This window comes from Scyliorhinus canicula, chromosome 20 (genome assembly GCF_902713615.1).
Source record: "Scyliorhinus canicula chromosome 20, sScyCan1.1, whole genome shotgun sequence".
In the NCBI taxonomy this organism is placed as follows: Eukaryota; Metazoa; Chordata; class Chondrichthyes; order Carcharhiniformes; family Scyliorhinidae; genus Scyliorhinus; species Scyliorhinus canicula.
The window spans coordinates 1,681,524-1,701,243 of NC_052165.1; the positions used below are offsets into that span (position 1 = coordinate 1,681,524).

The following is a 19,720-nucleotide window of genomic DNA, read 5'->3' on the forward strand; positions in this document are numbered from 1 at the left end:
TGCTCCCGGAGTCCAGCAGGCAAGAGGTCACGTGTCCGTCGATCTTAACGCTGGTCGATGCGGTGGCCAGGTTGTGCGGACGAGACTGGTCGATGGTCACTGAGGCGAGTCGTGTTTGGTCGTTGCTGGTGTCGGATGATGGGTGCCCGGGGGGGGCACGGGTCCAGGAACGCTGGCGGTGCCCATGTGCCAAGGGGGAGACAAGATGGTGACACCTGAAGGTCTTGGGGAGGACAAAATGGCAGCGCCCATAGGCCGCACGTGGTGGTGTTTGAGAAAGATGGCGGTGCCCATGGACCGCACGTGCCGCGCAGAGGGGAAGATGGCGGCGCCCACTGGCTGCGCTTGGTCTGAGGAGGAGAAGATGGCGGCGCCCATTGGCCGTAAACAAGGGGGGTGGGGGCGATAGCGGGGACTGCGCGAGCCTGGCACACCGCGGCGAAGTGCCCCTTCTTACTGCAAGCCTTAAAAAGGGCAGCACGGGCCGGGCTGTGTTGGCGGGGGTGTTTCTGCTGGCTGGGGTTTACTGGCTGGCATGTGGCGCAGGCGTATTGGCTGGGTAAGGCCCCCACTGAGGCGGCCGTCGGTGGGGTCCATGATGCGTAGGAGGGGTGGGCCACGTAGCTGGGGTGTAGGCCTGAACATTGTGCGAGGCGACCGTCATAGAGAGCGCTAGCTTCTTTGTCTCTGCGAGATTGAGCGTGGCCCCTTCTAAAAGTCACTGCGTATGAGGTCCGACCCAATCCCCGTAACAAAAGCGTCCCGCATAAGGAGGTTAGAGTGTTCAGTGACTGTAACGGCCTGACAGTCACAGTCCCGGACTAGTGGGATTAGGGCCCGCCGGAAGTATTCTATGGACTCACCAGGGAGTTGAGAGTGAGTAGCGAGCACGTGCCTGGTGAAGGGCGTGTTCGTCTTCTGGGCGTAATTTTCTTTAAGTAGCGTCATGGCTTCGGCGTAGTTTGGCGCGTCCTGGATCAGCGGAAAGACGTTGGCGCTCAACCTCGTATCTGTATTTTCTGAGCCTCCGGAACAGGGCTTGGCGCCGAGTTGATGTCCGCCTCGAAACAAGCTAGCCAGTGCTGAAAGTCCTTTTTGGCGTCGCTTGATTGCGGATCCAGCTGCAGGCCATCCGGCTTGATACGGAGGTCCCCCTTCTGCAAATCGTAGAGCAATAAATTGATGCACGATCAATCGCACAAAGATAAGAGTTGGATACAACTGAGCCTTTATTGCTATAAGATGTGTGGCCTCCCACAGCAGCTGGCGAAATGGCTGCTACACGAAGGACACACATATTTATACTCTGCCTACTGGGCGGAGCCAGCAGGCAAGGACTACCGACGTACCTGTAGTACAGGTCCTACCATACATCAAATAGTGGTTTACCACAGAGATGCTGCTACTCCAGTTTACACCGGACTTCACTGGAGCAATGCAGCAGATTCAGGACAGACATGGTGGGCCTGAGAGCAAGCTGCTGAGTTAAAATGGCAAATAAGAAGACTGTTGGGGTCCTGCTTGTGGACTGAGTGGAGGTGTTCCGCAAAGCGGTCACCCAGTCTGCATCTAGTCTCCCCAGTGTAGAGAGGACCACATTGGGAGCAGCAAATACAATGGACCAAATTGAAGGAGGTGCAAGTGAAATGCTGCTTCACCTTACATACATAGAATTTACAGTGCAGAAGGAGGCCATTCGGCCCATCGAGTCTGCACCGGCTCCTGGAAAGAGCACCCTACCCAAGGTTAACACCTCCACCCTATCCCCATAACCCAGTAACCCCACCCAACTCTAAGGGCAATTTTGGACACTAAGGGCAATTTATCACGGCCAATCCACCTAACCTGCACATCTTTGGACTGTGGGAGGAAACCGGAGCACCCGGGGGAAACCCACGCAGACACGGGGAGAACGTGCAAACTCCGCACAGACAGTGACCCAAGCCGGAATCGAACCTGGGACCCTGGAGCTGTGAAGCGATTGTGCTATCCACAATGCTACCGTGCTGCCCCTGAAAGGAGAACTTGAGGCCTGGAACAGTGAGGAGAGAGAAGGTGAAGAGGAAGATGCTGCATCTTTTGCAATTGGAATGGAAGGTGAAAGAAGGGGATGAGTTTTTGTTTTTTTAATAATTTTTATTCAAAATTTTCAACAACAAATTTTATCACAACAAAAAAATCAGTAACCCCTCCCTCCAATACAAAAAACAATAACAGTAACCCCTCCCCCCAATACAGAAACAATAACAGTAACCCCTCCCCCAATACAGAAACAATAACAGTAACCCCTCCCCCCCAATACAGAAACAATAACAGTAACCCCTCCCCCAATACAGAAACAATAACAGTAACCCCTCCCCCCAATACAGAAACAATAAATTAACAACAAGAAAAAGAAATAAGCGTAAAACCATGAGAACAAACCCCCATAACAAACCCGTAGCCCCCCCCCCCCCCCCTCAATCCCCCCGGGTTGCTGCTGAAGTTGACCACCCTCCAATGCTCCACCAGGAAATCGAGAAAAGGCTGCCACCGCCGGAAGAACCCTTGTACCGACCCCCTCAGGGCAAACTTGACCCTCTCCAGTTTAATGAACCCGGCCATGTCACTGATCCAGGATTCCGGGCTCGGGGGCTTCGCGTCCCTCCACTGTAACAGGATCCTGCGCTGGGCTACTAGAGACGCAAAGGCCAGGGTACCGGCCTCTCTCGCCTCCTGCACTCCCGGCTCTGAAGCTACCCCAAAGATCGCGAGCCCCCAGTCCGGCTCCACCCTGGAACCCGACCACCTTGGACAGGGTCCCCGCCACCCCCTTCCAGAACCCCTCCAATGCCGGACACGCCCAGAACATGTGGGTGTGATTCGCTGGACCTCCCGAACACCTCCCACACCTGTCCTCACCCCCAAACAACCGGCTCAGCCTGGCCCTAGTCATATGCGCCCTATGCAGCACCTTTAGTTGGATTAGACTAAGCCGTGTGCAAGAAGGAGGAAGAATTCACCCTCCCCAGGGCGTCTGTCCACGTCCCCTCGTCGATCTCCTCCCCCAACTCCTGCTCCCACTTCGCTTTCAGCTCCTCCACCGAGGCCTCCTCCACCTCCTGCACCACCTGATAAATTGCAGAGATCCTACCCTCACCGACCCACATCCCCGAGAGCACCCTATCCTGAACCCCCCTTGGCGGCAATAATGGAAACTCCGTCACCTGCCGCCTAACAAACGCCCTAATCTGCACATACCTAAACGAATTCCCTTGGGGGAAATCCCACTTCCCCTCCAACTCCTCTAAGGTCGCAAACTTCCCGTCGAGGAAGAGGTTCCCCCATCCGCCTGATCCCAGCCCTGTGCCAACTCAGAAACCCTCCATGTATCCTCCCTGGTACAAACCGGTGGTTCCCCCGTATCGGGGACCAAACTGAAGCCTTCACTTCCCCCCTATGCTGCCGGGGGATGAGGAGTTGGGGGTGATGGAGGAGTGGACCAGGATGTTAGTGAGGGAGTGGTCCCTGTGGAATGCTGCCGGAGACGAGGGGTGAGGGTGGCGGCATCATGTTGGAGTTCGCGGAAATAGCGGAGGATGATCCAAATAATAATAACCTTTGTTGTCACAAGTAGGCTTACATTAACACTTCAATGAAGTTACCGTGAAAATCCCCCAGTTGCCACATTCTGGCACCTGTTCGGGTACGCAGAGGGAGAATTCAGAATGTCCAAATTACCCAACAGCACATCTTTGGACTGTGGGAGGAAACCGGAGCACCCGGAGGAAACCCACGCAGACACGGGGAGAACGTGCAGACTCCATACACAGTCACCAGAGGCTGGAATTGACATCGGGCCCCTGGCACTGAGGCAGCAGTGCTAACCACTGTGCCACGGTGCCGCCCATTAAACAACAGCAAAGGGCTTGTACAGAATCATTTTATTGGTTTGACATTTTTTTCCTTGGCAAGTTATTACTATGCATGTTCCAGCTTTATTTTCTGACATTCATGTTCAATGTTCTGCCAAATCTTATTATTCTGAAATTTGCTCATCGGCCCCTTGTGTGTGAACAAAAATTGACACATGGCCTGCCATATGGTTGGACAAACCTGATTTAAACTGACTGGAACACAACAGCTGGAATTGTAAAAAAGGGAAATGGCTTAGGCTTCTCCCCCGATGCTCCTACACTGAGAGGAAAGACTGGAAGCTCCACATTTCTTTTTTTTTTTATTTTAGAGCATCCAATTAATTTTTTTCAATTAAAGAGGCAATTTAGCATGGCCAATCCACCTAGCCTGCACATCTTTGGGTTGTGGGGCGAAACCCACGCAGATACTGGGAGAATATGCAAACTCCACACGGACAGTGACCCAGAGCCGGGATCAAACCTGGGACCTCAGCGCCGTGAGGCAGCAGGGCTAACCCACTGTGCCACCGCGCTGCCCCATAAGCTCCACATTTCTGAGGACATCCTGTTTGGGAGTGCGGGTGAGAAATGTGGAGCTCCGATGCAAGGTCAGTAAGTCGGGGAGGAGTGCCAATCTGACGGTACATCGCATCCCTCCCACCTGAATGAGTGCAGCTCGTTCAACACCCAAGAACCTCAAACCGTCAAAGACAAAGCAGCCGACTTGAACCACCATCTTAAACATTCATTCTCACCATGACCAATGCACAGTAGCAGCAATGTGTACCGTCTGTAAAATTCACTGCTCCAATTCACAACTCCTTCAATGCCTCCCAAACCCACAACCTCTCTGTCATAGACAGCCTGTGTACGGTAAGTTCGTCTCCCACTCGCACACCATCCTGATTTGGAAATATATCGCCATTTCTTTATAATCATTGGGTCAAAATCCTGGAACTCCCTCACGGACAATGTTGTGAATGCACCAACTACAACAATTCAACAGGATGGCTCAACAATACCCTTCTCCGGGACAATTGGAAACTGGCAATACATTGCGACACTGCCCGCAACACCACATCGCTTGAATGAAAATTTAAACATCAGTTGCCCTTATTCGTAGGTGCACTTTGTGACACACTTCACTGATCGATGCTGTGACACTGTGGGTTTTGCAAACTCTACAAATAAATGTGTGTGTCACAAAATGGTAGAAAGAACCACAATAAGGTTTAGGAGCCGTGAAATGTTGGTCAGTCAGCTGTAATGATGTGGAAATACTCCATGCTTATTGCTTCCAATGCAAAAAATAGGAACACTTCACGCTGCTGGCAAATGCAAATGATTCTAACATGTAACCGCTGTGAAGCTCACTGCTGAATGGTTACAATCCTAAACAGCGGTGAAAAATCATGAGGGGCTAACACCATTTGAGGTTAGTGTGCATCTCTTCAGGCAGAAGTGTATTTTGACTTGATGTGGAGATGCCGGCGTTGGACTGGGGTGAGCACAGTAAGAAGTCTTACAACACCAGGTTAAAGTCCAACAGGTTTGTTTCAAATCACTAGCTTTCGAAGCGCAGCTCCTTCCTCAGGTGAATGAAGAGGAAGGAGCAGTGCTCCGAAAGCTAGTGTTTGAAACAAACATGTTGGACTTTAACCTGGTGTTGTAAAACGGCTTACTGTATTTTGACTGGAAGAGGTGCTGAAAGTAGTTTGAAAAGCCCTTTTGGTTAAGGGAAAGACTCAATAATGGCCACAAAAATCATTCAATAATTCACTGGAGGCTTTAGTGGAGGAACATAGAACATTACAGCGCAGTACAGGCCCTTCGGACTTGATGTTGTGCCGACCTGTGAAACCACTCTAAAGCCCATCTACACTATTCCCTTATCGTCCATATGTCTATCCAATGACCATTTGAATGCCCTTAGTGTTGGCGAGTCCACTACTGTTGCAGGCAGGGCAGTCCACGCCCTTACTACTCTCTGAGTAAAGAGCCTACCTCTGACATCTGTCCTATATCTATGTCCCCTTGTGCTAGACATCACCATCGGAGGAAAAAGGCTCTCACTGTCCACCCTATCTAATCCTCTGATCATCTTGTATGCCTCAACTAAGTCACCTCTTAACCTTCTTCCCTCTAACGAAAACAGCCTCAAGTCCATCAACCTTTCCTCAGAAGATCTTCCCTCCATACCAGGCAACATCCTGGTAAATCTCCTCTGCACCCTTTCCAATGCTTCCACATCCTTCCTATAATACAGCGACCAGAACTGCATGCAATACTCCAAATGTGGCCACACCAGAGTTTTGTACAGCTGCAACATGACCTCATGGCTCCGAAACTCAATTCCTCTACCAATAAAAGCTAACACACCGTCGCCTTCTTAACAACCCTCTCAACCTGGGTGGCAACTTTCAGGGACCTATGTACATGGACACCGAGATCTCTCTGCTCATCCACACGACTAATAATCTTATCATTAGCCCAGTACTCTGTCTTCCTGTTATTCCTTCCAAAATGAATCACCTCACACTTTTCTGCATTAAACTCCATTTGCCACCTCTCAGCCAGCTCTGCAGCTTATCTATGTCCCTCTGTAACTTGTAACATCCTTCCGCACTGTCCACAACTCCACCGACTTTAGTGTCATCTGCAAATTTACTCGCCCATCCTTCTACGTCCTCCTCCAGGTCATTTGTTGGATTTGTTTGTTTATTGTCACGTGTACCGAGGTACAGTGAAAAGTATTTTTCTGCAAGCAGCTCAACAGATCATTAGAAAAGGGAATTAAAGAAAATTCAAGAAAATACATGAGAATACATAATAGGGCAACACAAGATATACTATGTAACTACATAAGCATTGGCATCGGTTGAAGCATACAGGGTGTAGTGTTAATGAGGTCAGTCAATAAGAGGGTCATTTAGGAGTCTGGTGACAGTGGGGAAGAAGCTGTTTTGAGTCTGTTCGTGCGCGTTCTCAGACTTCTGAATCTCCTGCCCGATGGAAGAAGTTGGAAAAGTGAGTAAGCCGGGTGGGAGGGATCCTTGATTATGCTGCCTGCTTTCCCCCGGCAGCGGGAGGTGTAGATGGAATCAATGGATGGGAGGCAGGTTCGTGTGATGGACTGGGCGGTATTCACGACTCTCTGAAGTTCCTTGCGGTCCTGGGCCGAGCAGTTGCCATACCAGGCTGTGATGCAGCCCGATAGCATGCTTTCTGTAGTGCATCTGTAAAAGTTGGTAAGGGTTAATGTGGACATGCCGAATTTCCTTAGTTTCCTGAGGAAGTATAGGCGCTGTTGTGCTTTCTTGGTGATAGCGTCGACGTGAGTGGACCAGAATAAATTTTTGGTGATGTGCACCCCTAGGAATTTGAAACTGCTAACCATCTCCACCTCGGCTCCATTGATGCTGACAGGGGTGTGTACAGTACTTTGCTTCCTGAAGTCGATGACCAGCTCTTTAGTTTTGCTGGCATTGAGGGAGAGATTGTTGTCGTTACACCACTCCACTAGGTTCTCTATCTCCCTCCTGTATTCGGACTCATCGTTATTCGAGATCCGGCCCACTATGGTCGTATCGTCAGCAAACTTGTCGATGGAGTTGGAACCAAGTTTTGCCACGCAGTCGTGTGTGTACAGGGAGTAGAGTAGGGGGCTAAGTACGCAGCCTTGCGGGGCACTGGTATTGAGGACTATTGTGGAGGAGGTGTTGGTGTTCATTCTTACTGACTGTGGTCTGTTGGTCAGAAAGTCAAGGATCCAGTTGCAGAGTGGAGAGCCAAGTCCTAGGTTTTGGAGCTTTGATATGAGCTTTTATAAATTTATAAAATGACATTTATAAAAATGACAAACAGCAGTGGCCCCAAAACAAGTGTCCTTGTGGGACACCACTAGTAACTGGACTCCAGGCTGAACATTTCCCATCAACCACCACCTTTTGTCTTCTTCCAACTAGCCAATTTCTGATCCAAACTGCTAAATCACCCTGGATCCCATGCCTCCGTATTTTCTGCAATAGCCTACCGTGGGGAAGTGGTGAGAATGTGAGGTGTTATTAATTCAGAGGGTGTCAGGATAAACCTCAGTGGGCTGAGAGTCGAGGTCGAGTCAACGGTTTCCCATAAACCCAAGAACAGTGAATTATGTGGAAATTCCTTGTTGTATCTCAGGTTTATGTATAATTGCATATGTGCGGTCATTAGCTATGATAATGATCATTGTAAAATTAATACATACGAAAACCAAGGCCGTTCAAGCTCATTTTTTGTTTATGTATAATTGCATATGTGCGGTCATTAGCTATGATAATGATCATTGTAAAATTAATACATACGAAAACCAAGGCCGTTCAAGCTCATTTTTTGTGGAATAACTTATGGGTTAATCCTAACACATAGATATTCACCTGTCCACCATGTTTGTAACCTCAAAAAACCCGACTGAAAACATGACCTACCCCGCACTGATTCATGCCAACACTCACAGGTCAGCTGTGTTCAGACAAACTATCCTGAATGATCAATTCTAGTAAATTCCACACAGCTGACATTAAACTGACATGTCTGTAGTTTGCTGGTTTCTCCCTGGCTCGTTTCCTAAATAATGAGTTGACATTTCAGAATGGGAAAGAAATCCTGCTTTCGCCACTGATTCCCATCTCTCAGGAGTCAAATTTTTAAAATGCAAATCTTGCAATGCAAAGGGCAGAATTATCAAATCTGGAGAGTTTTTGAACGTTGTGACTAATGCTTCTACAATCTCTCACCTGTTTCTCTCAATACAATAAAGAGGAAAGTACAAGAGCCTCCGCTCTCTATTTTACTATCGTTAATACCACTCAAACTGACACTCATTCGATGCAAATGTTAACAGCAGAATTTTTCAGCAGTGTATATATTACTACCAGTTCGGTATAGATTATCAGTAAGTTAGTTGTGAGGGGAATCTGAAAATTACCAAGGGATTTTGGTGCAATGTCAAAATTATTTCCCATCTTTGTTTGCTCCCTGGGACTCCTTCCTTTCCCGTCACTTCTCTTTTTGTCTGCTTACTAGAGCTTTCCTGGATTTTGGAACTTTTTGCACAATAGAATTCCAACAGTGCAGAAGGAGGCCATTTGGCCCATTGAGTCTGTACTGACCCTCTGAAAGTGCACCCCACCTAAGCCCAATTCCTACCCTATCCCCATAACCTAGGAGCCCCACCTAACCTGACCAATCATACAATCATCGAACTTACAGTTCTGAAGGAGACCATTCGGCCCATTGAGTCTGCACCGGCCCATGGAAAGAGAACCCTACTCAAGCCCATGCATCCACCCTATCCCCGTAATCTCACTTAATATTTTTGGACACTTTGACAATTTATCACGGCCAATCCACCTAATCTGCACATCTTTGGACCGTGACAGGAACCGGAGCACCCGGAGGAAACCCACGCAGACACGGGGAGAACGTGCAGACTCCGCACAGACAGTCACCCAAGCCGGGAATCAAACCCGAGATCCTGGAGCTGTGAAGCAACAGTGCCAACCACTGTGCTACCATGCTGCCCAATTCCACCAAACCTGCGCTTCTTTGGACTGTCGGAGGAATCATAGAACCCCTGCAGTGCTGATGGAGGTCATTTGGCCCATTGAGTCTGCGCCGGTCCCCGCTACCCAATCCTGCGCCCCATCCCCACAACCCCACCTAGCCTTTGGACACTAAGGGGCAATTTAGCACGGCCAATTCCTAACCTGCACATCTTTGGACTGCGGGAGGAAACCAGAGCACCCGGAAGAAACCCACGGGGAGGAATGTACAAACTCCACACAGACAATCACCCAAGGTCAGAATCGCACGCAGGAAACCCACAATCAAAAGTGAACAGTTTTGAATGTAAATGCAACAACAGACGTTAGGTGATCAGAATGGCATGGGCGAAAACCTCCTGGGGTGCCTCTCTATGGCCTAGACATTTCCTCTCCCTACAGAAGTGGCTGCCGGGCTCCCAGCACAGAGACCAATCAACACCAGGAGGGTCTTTCAGGAAATATTGGAAAACCTACATCCCATTTGTGAGGTGGGAGATGTACTGAAACTCTCCTGGGTGTAAAGTTTGCTGCAACAACTGAGCAATATCTCCCTTCTAACTTACACTTCATGGACACAAGGAACAAACAATAGATTGTTTACAATGACAATGGAATACGACTGACTGACATATTTCATAAATAGTAGCTTAAATTTTGCCTCTTGACTTCAGGTTTCTATTATCTTAATTATTAACAGTGTCACACATTGATTCAGTAATTGCTGTTAATTGTAAATGACCTGATGATTACCTTTCTTCCGCGTATTTGCAGTTGCCAAAAATGAAAAATCTGCAGAGATGAAGCTGGCCACAATCTTCACATTTCTTGTTTGGGTAATCTTTGCAGACCCTGATGCTGCTGGTGGCAATGACTTGACTGTCCAATGTCAGCTCAGATCCCACTGCTTTCTGCCCTGTTCCTTGGACAATGGTAAACAGATTGGAGTTTCTCAGAATCATGGTCAGTTGCATGTCAGAGACTGCATTGCTGCCAGAGAGTTTCCTGTGGAGATCCTTGTAATACATTGATCCATTATTAGAACACAGAATCTTGATGATATCCTGAGAGAGCTTTGTCAGAGACATTTCTCTGCCTGTGTTTCTTTGGCTACTCACGATAACACAGCCTTTCTCAATGTATAGGCTGAGAATTCAGGAAGTGAAACTGAAACTTGAGCTTTGCCCTTCTCAGAACAATGGAGCTCGACCACAGCCAAGCAGCTGGAACAGGTTTCACAATCACCACAGGTGATTTCGTCAGAATTAAGTTAATTCCAAATCCCGTAATATTGCTGATTCCAGTTGTGGCACATTCCCATTGACACTGCGCAACCAATCAATATTGATCTGAGCCTGATCAATGGCCGTGGCCAAGACATTTCCCGCACAAACCCAGCAGCCAAACCTGGGGGCGAAGGGGGTCAAAGGATATTGGGGGGCGGGGGTGAGGCAGGATTAGGCTATTGAGTTGGATGATCAACCATGATCATAATGAAATGAAATGAAAATCGCTTATTGTCACGAGTAGGCTTCAAATGAAGTTACTGCGAAAAGCCCCTAGTCACCACATTCCGGCGCCTGTTCGGGGAGGCTGTTATGGGAATCGAACCGTGCTGCTGGCCTGCTTTCAAGGCAGGCTCGAAGGGCCGAATGGCCCCCTCTAGCTCCTATTGTCTCTTTCTATCCCATGGCACAATTCGAAGTAGCGAGCAGGACATTTTTCCTGGCAATTATTTATTTCCCCAACCAACATCCATAAAACAGATTATTAGCTTTGACAAAGAGTCATCCAGACTGGAAACGTTAGCTCCCTTCTCTCTCCACAGACGCTGTCAGACCTGCTGAGGTTGTCCAATATTCTCTGTTTTTGAAACACATTATTGATGTCTGCAGACCCTTGCTGTGTATAAATTGACATTCCCTACATTACACCAGTGACCACAGAGGCAAAATTACTTAGCACGGTAGCACTGTGGCTTCACAGCGCAGGGCCCCAGGTTCGATTCCCGGCTTGGGTCACTGTCTGTGCGGAGTCTGCACGTTCTCCCCGTGTGTGCGTGGGTTTCCTCCGGATGCTCCAGTTTCCTCCCGCAAGTCCCGAAAGACTAGCTTGTTGGGTAATTTGGGCATTCTAAATTCTCCCTCTGTGTACCCGAACAGGCGCCGGAATGTGGCAACTAGGGGCTTTTCACAGTAACCTCATTGTAAGGCAAGCCTACTCGTGACAATAAAGATTATTATTATTGGCTGTAAAGTGCTTTGGGATGTTCTGAGGTGAAGCAACTATATAATTCCAAATCCTTTCTTTCAATCTCAGTATGTTCCGCTGAGCTGTGAAGGACAAGTCTAGCTGAGGAGCTGTGGGAATATTATACTGCTAAATATCAGATTTTTAAAAAGCTGAAACAGCAGGAAACCTTCCAGAAGGGGAAATACACATTTTAGCATTCTTCTTTAAATTTATATGTTTCAAATTTTCAGCTGCGAAGCTCTCCCGGTAGGTGTGCCAGTTTAGGAATGTGGGGAGGTTACCTGGAAGCTGTACGCAACATTCTTCAACCACAATGCAACATGATTCTTCTTTGTAAAATGAGCATAAACAAATTCCTTCCAAATAATGAAGAAGGAGAGTTTGCTAATCAAGGCGCTAATCTGATTTGTGGATTAAGTTTTCCACCCTGGTAGTTTCTTTCTAATACTGAGCGTCCGAGGCCTGGGTTTGAACTTCGCCTTGGCTGATGGGGTAAAAAGTCTCCACTCTACTTGTATTTGGGATCTGATGTGAAATTAATCTGGGCCTATTTCAACACAGTTCGAAGTGGATGTTGATCCTGTCAGACAAAGAATTGGAAGAATTTTAGCATTGTTAGTTTTCTACAGATAGTAGGACTGCTCCGGGGAAAAGTTCAGTCGGAAGAGCTCAACTCAGGTTGAGCCTCGTGTACATTGAAGGAAGTTGGCACCCATATTAGCAAATTGGGATGCAATTCTAGGATATGTTGTTACTTTTGCTAGGAATAGTGGCATGAGGCATCTTTACTGCTTTTATGATGCTACGTGGATAGCAATTCGGACCAGCAGTACGCCCCTCGAGCCCAGCCCACCATTCAATAAACCCATGGCTCATCTGATTGTAATCTCAGCCCCACTAATCCCCCTTATCGCAGATAATCTTTCACCTCCTTGCTTTTCAACAATTTATCCAGCTCTGCCTTAAAAATATTCAAAAGGGTGGCACAGTGGTTAGCACTGCTGCCTCATGGAGCAGCGTGGTGACGCAGTGGTTAGCACTGCTGCCTCATGGAGCAGCGTGGTGGCGCAGTGGTTAGCACTGCTGCCTCATGGAGCAGCGTGGTGGCGCAGTGGTTAGCACTGCTGCCTCATGGAGCAGCGTGGTGGAGCAGTGGTTAGCACTGCTGCCTCATGGAGCAGCGTGGTGGCGCAGTGGTTAGCACTGCTGCCTCATGGAGCAGCGTGGTGGCGCAGTGGTTAGCACTGCTGCCTCATGGAGCAGCGTGGTGGCGCAGTGGTTAGCACTGCTGCCTCATGGAGCAGCGTGGTGACGCAGTGGTTAGCACTGCTGCCTCATGGAGCAGCGTGGTGACGCAGTGGTTAGCACTGCTGCCTCATGGAGCAGCGTGGTGGCGCAGTGGTTAGCACTGCTGCCTCATGGAGCAGCGTGGTGACGCAGTGCTTAGCACTGCTGCCTCATGGAGCAGCGTGGTGACGCAGTGGTTAGCACTGCTGCCTCATGGAGCAGCGTGGTGACGCAGTGGTTAGCACTGCTGCCTCATGGAGCAGCGTGGTGACGCAGTGGTTAGCACTGCTGCCTCATGGAGCAGCGTGGTGGCGCAGTGGTTAGCACTGAGAGAATTTTGAGAGAAGTCCAAATCGTGTTTCACACCAGCTTAATTGCCGTGATTGTCTCCCCCCCCCCCCCCCCCCCCCCCCCCCACCCCAAAGGCGACGCTGCGCATTTCCCGAAGTTCAATGTTGAGAACATAATTTGCGCACATTATCATATCATTATCAGGTCTCTACGGCTGAATCATCTCTCCGGTAAGAAAGTCCATTCACATCAGCGTGAATAATAATAATAATAATAATAATAATCGCTTATTGTCACAAGTAGGCTTCAATGAAGTTACTGTGAAAAGTCCCTAGTCGCCACATTGCAGCACCTGTTCGGGGAGGCCAGTACGGGAATTGAACCCGCGCTGCTGGCATTGTTCTGAATTACAAGCCAGCTGTTTAGCTACTGTGCTAAACCAGCCCCAGAAGGAGCTCCTCTGGTCTCTCATGGCGGGTACCTGGTGAGCTGACCTCCCAAAGCTCAAGTGACTTTCAGGTGAATTAGGGTGGCACTGTAGCACAGTGGTTATCTCTGCTGCCTCACAGCTCCAGTGACACACGTTCAATTCTGGCCTCGGGTCACTGTCTGTGAGGAGTCTGCATGTTCTCCCCGTCTCTGCACGTTCTCCCTGTGTGTGTGTGGGTTTCCTCCGGGTGCTCCAGTTTCCTCCCACAGTCCAAAGATGTGCAGGTTAGGTGGATTGGCCATGAAAAATTGCCCTTAGTGTCCAAAAAGGTTTGGCTGGGATCATTGGGTTGCAAGAATAGGGTGGAGGTGTGGGCTTAAGTCGGGTGCTCTTTCCAAGGGCTAGTGCAGACTTGATAGGCCGTATGGCAGAGGATCATGCCTGGCACTACACCCCCAGTACATGGGCTTTATCAGCAGGCAATGCCTGGGGAAAGTGTCTGGTCAGTGCCCAGTGGGCATGGCGAGGCGGGGGGGGGGGGGGGGGGGGGGGGAATTAGAGAGAGCGGAGTGGGGGGGGGGGGGGAGAGGAGTGCGGTGGGGGAGGGGGAGTGCGGAGTGGGGGGGTTCCTCGTGAACTATTGTGTTGCCTGGTTATCCTTTAAAAGGGTATCTCGATCATAGAGGGGCTAAGTTGCAGGCAGGGCGGGTTCAATCAGAGTCCCCCCTGTCAGTGCTACATCGTGGGACCCACCCTTTTATGCTTTTCTGACAAAGTCCTGAAGTACATGGCTTTGGTGCCACTGGATGCACCGCCACTTGTCCCGCCTGCTATCATCGGGAAACTTTGCCCAAAGACTCTGCTTCTGCCAGCTGTGAGAAAGACAATTCCAGAGACTCAAAACCCTCCGAGAGAAACAAATTATCCTTATCGCAGTCTTAAATGACAGACCCCTTATTTTTAAACAGTGACCCCCTAGATCTAGAATCTTCCACAAGAGGAAACATCCTTTCCACATCCACCCTGTCAATAATACTAATAATAATACAATAATACTAATAATCTTTATTGTCACAAGTAGGCTTACATTAACACTGCAATGAAGTTACTGTGAAAATCCCCCAGTCACCATATTCCAGCGCCTGAGGGAGAATTCAGAATGTCAAATTCAACTAACAGCACGTCTTTCGGGACTCGTGATAGGAAATCGGAGCACCCGGAGGAAACCCACGCGAACAAGGGAGAGAACATGCAGACTGTGACCCAGCCGGGAATCGAACCTGGGTCAATAAAGATTATTATAATAAGCTTTTTTCTTATTATTCCTGGCAAAATGGACATTTTCACATTCGTGTCATCAGCAAATTTAACAACCATACCTTTGGCCCCTTTGTCCAAGTCATTTATATAAATTTCTCTGGGTGCCCTGTCCTGGGCACTTTGTCAGCCCTCAGATCCATTGATTTTCTCAGTACCACTGCCCTTGTGATTGTGATAAGACCATATGACATAGGAGCAGAATTAGGCCACTTGGCCCATCGAGTCTGCTCCACCATTCAATCATGGCTGATATTTTCTCATCCCCATTCTCCTGCCTTCTCCCCATAACCCACAATCCCCTTATTAATCAAGAACCTATCCATCTCTGTCTTAAACAAACTCAGTGATTTTGTCTCCACAGCCTTCTGCGGCAAAGAGTTCCACAGATTCACCACCCTCTAGCTGAAGAAATTCCTCCTCATCTCTGTTTTAAAGGATTGTTCCTTCAGTCTGAGATTGTGTCCTCTGGTTCTAGTTTTTCCTACAAGTGGAAACATCCTCTCCACGTCCACTCTATTCAGCCCTCGCAGTATCCTGTAAGTTTCAGTAAGATCCCCCTCATCCTTCTAAACTCCAATGAGTACAGGCCCAGAGTTCTCAACCGTTTCTCATACGATAAGTGTTTCATTTCAAGGATCATTCTTGTGAACCTCCTCTGGACCCTTTCCAAGGCCAGCACATCCTTCCTTAGATATGGGGCCCAAAACTGCTCACAATACACCAAATGGGGTCTGACCAGATCCTTAGACAGCCTCAGAAGTAAATCCCTGATCTTGTATTCTAGCCCTCTTGACATGAATGCTAACATTGCATTTGCCTTCCTAACTGCCGACTGAACCTGTACGTTAACCCTAAGAGAATCGTGAACAAGGACTCTCAAGTCCTTTTGTGCTTCTGATTTCTTAAGCATTTCCCCATTTAGAAAATAGTCTGTGCCTAGATTCCTCCTTCCAAAGTGCATAACCTCAGACTTTTCCACATTGTATTTAATTTGCCACTTCAATGCCCACTCTCCTAGCCTGTCCAAATCCTTCTGCAGCCCCTTTGCTTCCTCAATACTACCTGTCCCTCTACAGATCTTTGTATCATCTGCACCCTTAGCAACAGTGCCTTTAGTACCTTCTTCCAGATCATTCATGTATATTGTGAAAAGTTGTGGTCCCAGCACCGACCCTTAAGACACACAACTAGTTACCGGCTGTCATCCTGAAAATAATTCCTTTCTCTCCATTCTCTGCCTTCTGTCAGTCAGCCAATCCTCTATCCATGTCAGAATCTTACCCTTAACACCATGGGCTTTTAACGTATTTAACAGTCTCCTATGCAGCACCTTGTCAAAGGCCTTCTGGAAATCTAAAAACAGACTCTAAAATCTTACCAATGACCGAAATCAGGTTAACCGGCCTATAATTTCCTGTCTTCTGCCTCCCTCCCTTCTTAAACAATAGGGTCACATTAGCCACTTTTCCAGTCCTCTGGGACCCTTCCTGCCTCCAGTGATGCCTGAAAGATCATCACTAATGCCTCCACAATTCCTCAGCTATCTCTTTTAGGACCCTGGGGTGTGATTGTTTTGGGTTCCTCCCCCCCGTCCATTTCCTGGTGTAGAGCTATTTCTGGGATGTTACATATATCCTCTATCAGGAAGACAGATGCAAAACACCTGTTCAATTCATCTGCCATCTCCTTATTTTAAATTAATTCCCCACACTCACTTTTGTGAAGAATGTAGAAATTGATTTATATACTGTATTTTATATTTGTAGCAGCAAAGTTATTAAAAGCCTGGGTTAAGATATATATTTATTGCAGTAATATTATTTAAGAACCTAGATTAAGGTAACCACAGTGTGTATCTGCCAAAGCTATAATTAAGCAGTCACGAAAGGTGAGGTCATCATTCCAGCCACTTACTTGGTTATTGATCAAATGGTAATGGAATCTTATTTTGATTGCTGGAGATTCCCTGGAGTGTAGATAATTTATGGGGGGGGGGGGGGGGGGGGGGGGGGGAGGAGTGGTATTTAATCCTAACTGAGCAGGTGATGGAATATCATAGTGGGAGATAGTTGATGTAATTAACAGGAGGAGCCAGTTATGGTCTGTAGTTTTGCAATCTGCTAGACATTTTTAAGCTGAACAGTTTTGCCAAATGCTGTCAAGACAATCTGATAAGACTGTTTTCAGGTTGTTCCTGAAAGGGACCCTCTCACGAAAACTCTGCACTGATGAGCAAGTAAACCCGCTCTGTTAGCTTTATTTATAAGTGCCGTTTGAACTCCTCAACAACTCCCCCTTGGACTGATCTGTTCCCTGTAAGAACACTATTCACGATGCCCTATGCTGCTCATGTATTTACTTTGTTTGGCCCATTGTTCCGCACTGTAACCAATCACTGTTTGTCGATGTTCCATTTGTCAATGTTCTCTGTTGATTATTTTTGTCTACTATGTACGTTCCCTCGGCCGCATAAAAATATTTTTTGGTACATATGACAATAAATCAAATCAACTGTATTGAATTGCTTGGTTGGAATATTTATAGTGAAGGTGTAACGCGTAAGTTTAATTTTTTTCTTTGTTTATGTTAATATGGTTAATCTGTGTTTAAATTAAAGTTTCTTTGAACATAAAAGCTTCCTATTGGTCAGAGTCGTCACTCTGAGGGTGAAGTATCCTTTCCTCACAGTTTTACAATTTCCCTCTCCCTATCCGTCTCTCTCTCCCTCCCCGTCTCCCTCTCCGTCTCTATCTCCCTCTCCATCTGTCTGTCCCTAGCTGTCTCCCTCTCCCTTACCCTATTCGTCTCCCTCTCCGTTTCCCTCTCCCTCTCTGTCTCCGTCTCCCTCTCCCCCTCCAATCCCCACCAAACCTCTTGGACACTAAGGGGAAATTTATCATGGCCAAAAAAGGTTGAGTAGATTAGGATTGTTTTCGTTGGAAAGACAGAGGTTGAGGGGGGACCTGATTGAGGTCTACAAAATTATGAGAGGTATGGACTGGGTGGATAGCAACAAGTTTTTTCCAAGAGTGGGGGTGTCAACTACAAGGGGTCACGATTTCAAGGTGAGAGGGGGAAAGTTTAAGGGAGATGTGCGTGGAAAGTTTTTTTACGCAGAGGGTGGTGGGTGCCTGGAACGCTTTGCCAGCGGAGGTGGTAGAGGCGGGCACGATAGCATCTTTTAAGATGCATCTGGACAGATATATGAACGGACAGGGAACAGAGGGAAGTAGATCCTTGGAAAATAGGCAACAGGTTTAGATAAAGGATCTGGATCGGCGCAGGCTGGGAGGGCCGAAGGGCCTGTTCCTGTGCTGTAATTTTCTTTGTTCTTTGTAATCCACCTAACCGGCACATCTTTGGACTGTGGGAGCAAACCGGAGCACCTGGAGGAAACCCACGCAGACACGGGGAGAAAGTGCAAACTCCACACAGACACAATCACCTGAGGCTGGAATTGAACCCGGGTCCCTGGACCTGTGAGGCAGTAGTGCTAACCACTGTGTTACCGTGCCTCCCATTGCTCTGTAAGTTTACTCTGTAAATTACTTCAAAGTTCCGATGTTATGTGATTTGATCCAGTCATAGGAATTTTTGCCAGGCTAGAATTCAGATGATGCACACTGTGGCTTTGAGAGGAGTGTGCGTGCACTCATGAGTTTGCACTGTGCACAACGTTCACCCTATTGAGTTTGAAATATGCACTGCACTCACACTCCCGGGTTCAGGGAATGAACAACGCTCGCACGATCAAGGCCAAAGAACACACAATGCTCATAATGTTGAGTTCAGAGAGCACGTAGAACTCTCACTCCTGAGTTCACAATGCGCTCCTGCACGTAGACTGCTGATTTCAGAGAACACAATGCTCACAAATTACAGTTTATATTGGAAAGGGGTGAGGCCACAGAGGGATTTCAACATGAAGATGAGAATTTTAATATCAGGATATTGCTCACGTAGGTAGAGAGCAGAAGGATGAGAGTGAGTGGGGATTGCTGTCGCTGTCAGTTGGAATTTGTGTAACACAAATTTGATTAGCTCAAATTCATTGAGAATAGAAGTTTGGAACAGGTGAACAGAACATAGTGAACTCAGCAGATGGTGGAAAGAAAACCATTGTTAACATTTCATCTTTCAACTGAGCATTTCACGGCCTCCTGGACTCAACACTGAGTTCAGTGATTTTAGATCTCTGTCCATGGTTCATTATTTTTTGCTTCTTAGTTTGTTATTCACCTTTCCTAACCCCTCTACCCACCATTATCATATCGACACACATCTTTTGTTTCTTTACTTGTCCTATTACCAGTCGCTTTGATTTTTGCACCATTAAACCATTTACATAGAATCTTAGAATATAGAAGGCAATTCGGCCCTTCAAGCCTGCTCCGCCATTACCTCAGCACCATACACCTCACCTTGTCACCTTATTCCATCTCTCTGTTCACCACCCTAAGAGACCCAGGAACTTCCTTTATCTTTTTTCTCTCCTCCTCCTCTCTTTCACTTGCTCAAAAACTGTAAACAACACTTCTCAGTTTTGACAAATGGTCACAATCTGAAATGCTAACTCTGATTTTCTCTCTGCAGATGCTGTCTAGCCAGCTGAGTATTTCCAGCATTTTCTGATTTTGTTCCAGATTCCCGAGTATTTTGTT

At 47.7% G+C, this 19,720-nt stretch overlaps 1 protein-coding gene across 2 annotated transcripts in view; it reads right to left on the minus strand.

Annotated features, from left to right (window-relative positions):
- The window catches only part of LOC119955194 (protein mono-ADP-ribosyltransferase PARP12-like), a 90,757-nt gene extending 79,914 nt beyond the window's left edge, over nt 1–10,843 (minus strand). For both annotated transcript variants that reach the window (XM_038781182.1, XM_038781181.1), the window contains exon 1: nt 10,232–10,843. In XM_038781182.1, the coding sequence (XP_038637110.1) occupies nt 10,232–10,566 (335 nt within the window). In that variant the 5' untranslated portion in view covers nt 10,567–10,843. The remainder of the gene's footprint in view (nt 1–10,231) is intronic.
- Between the last annotated feature and the right edge of the window lie 8,877 nt (nt 10,844–19,720).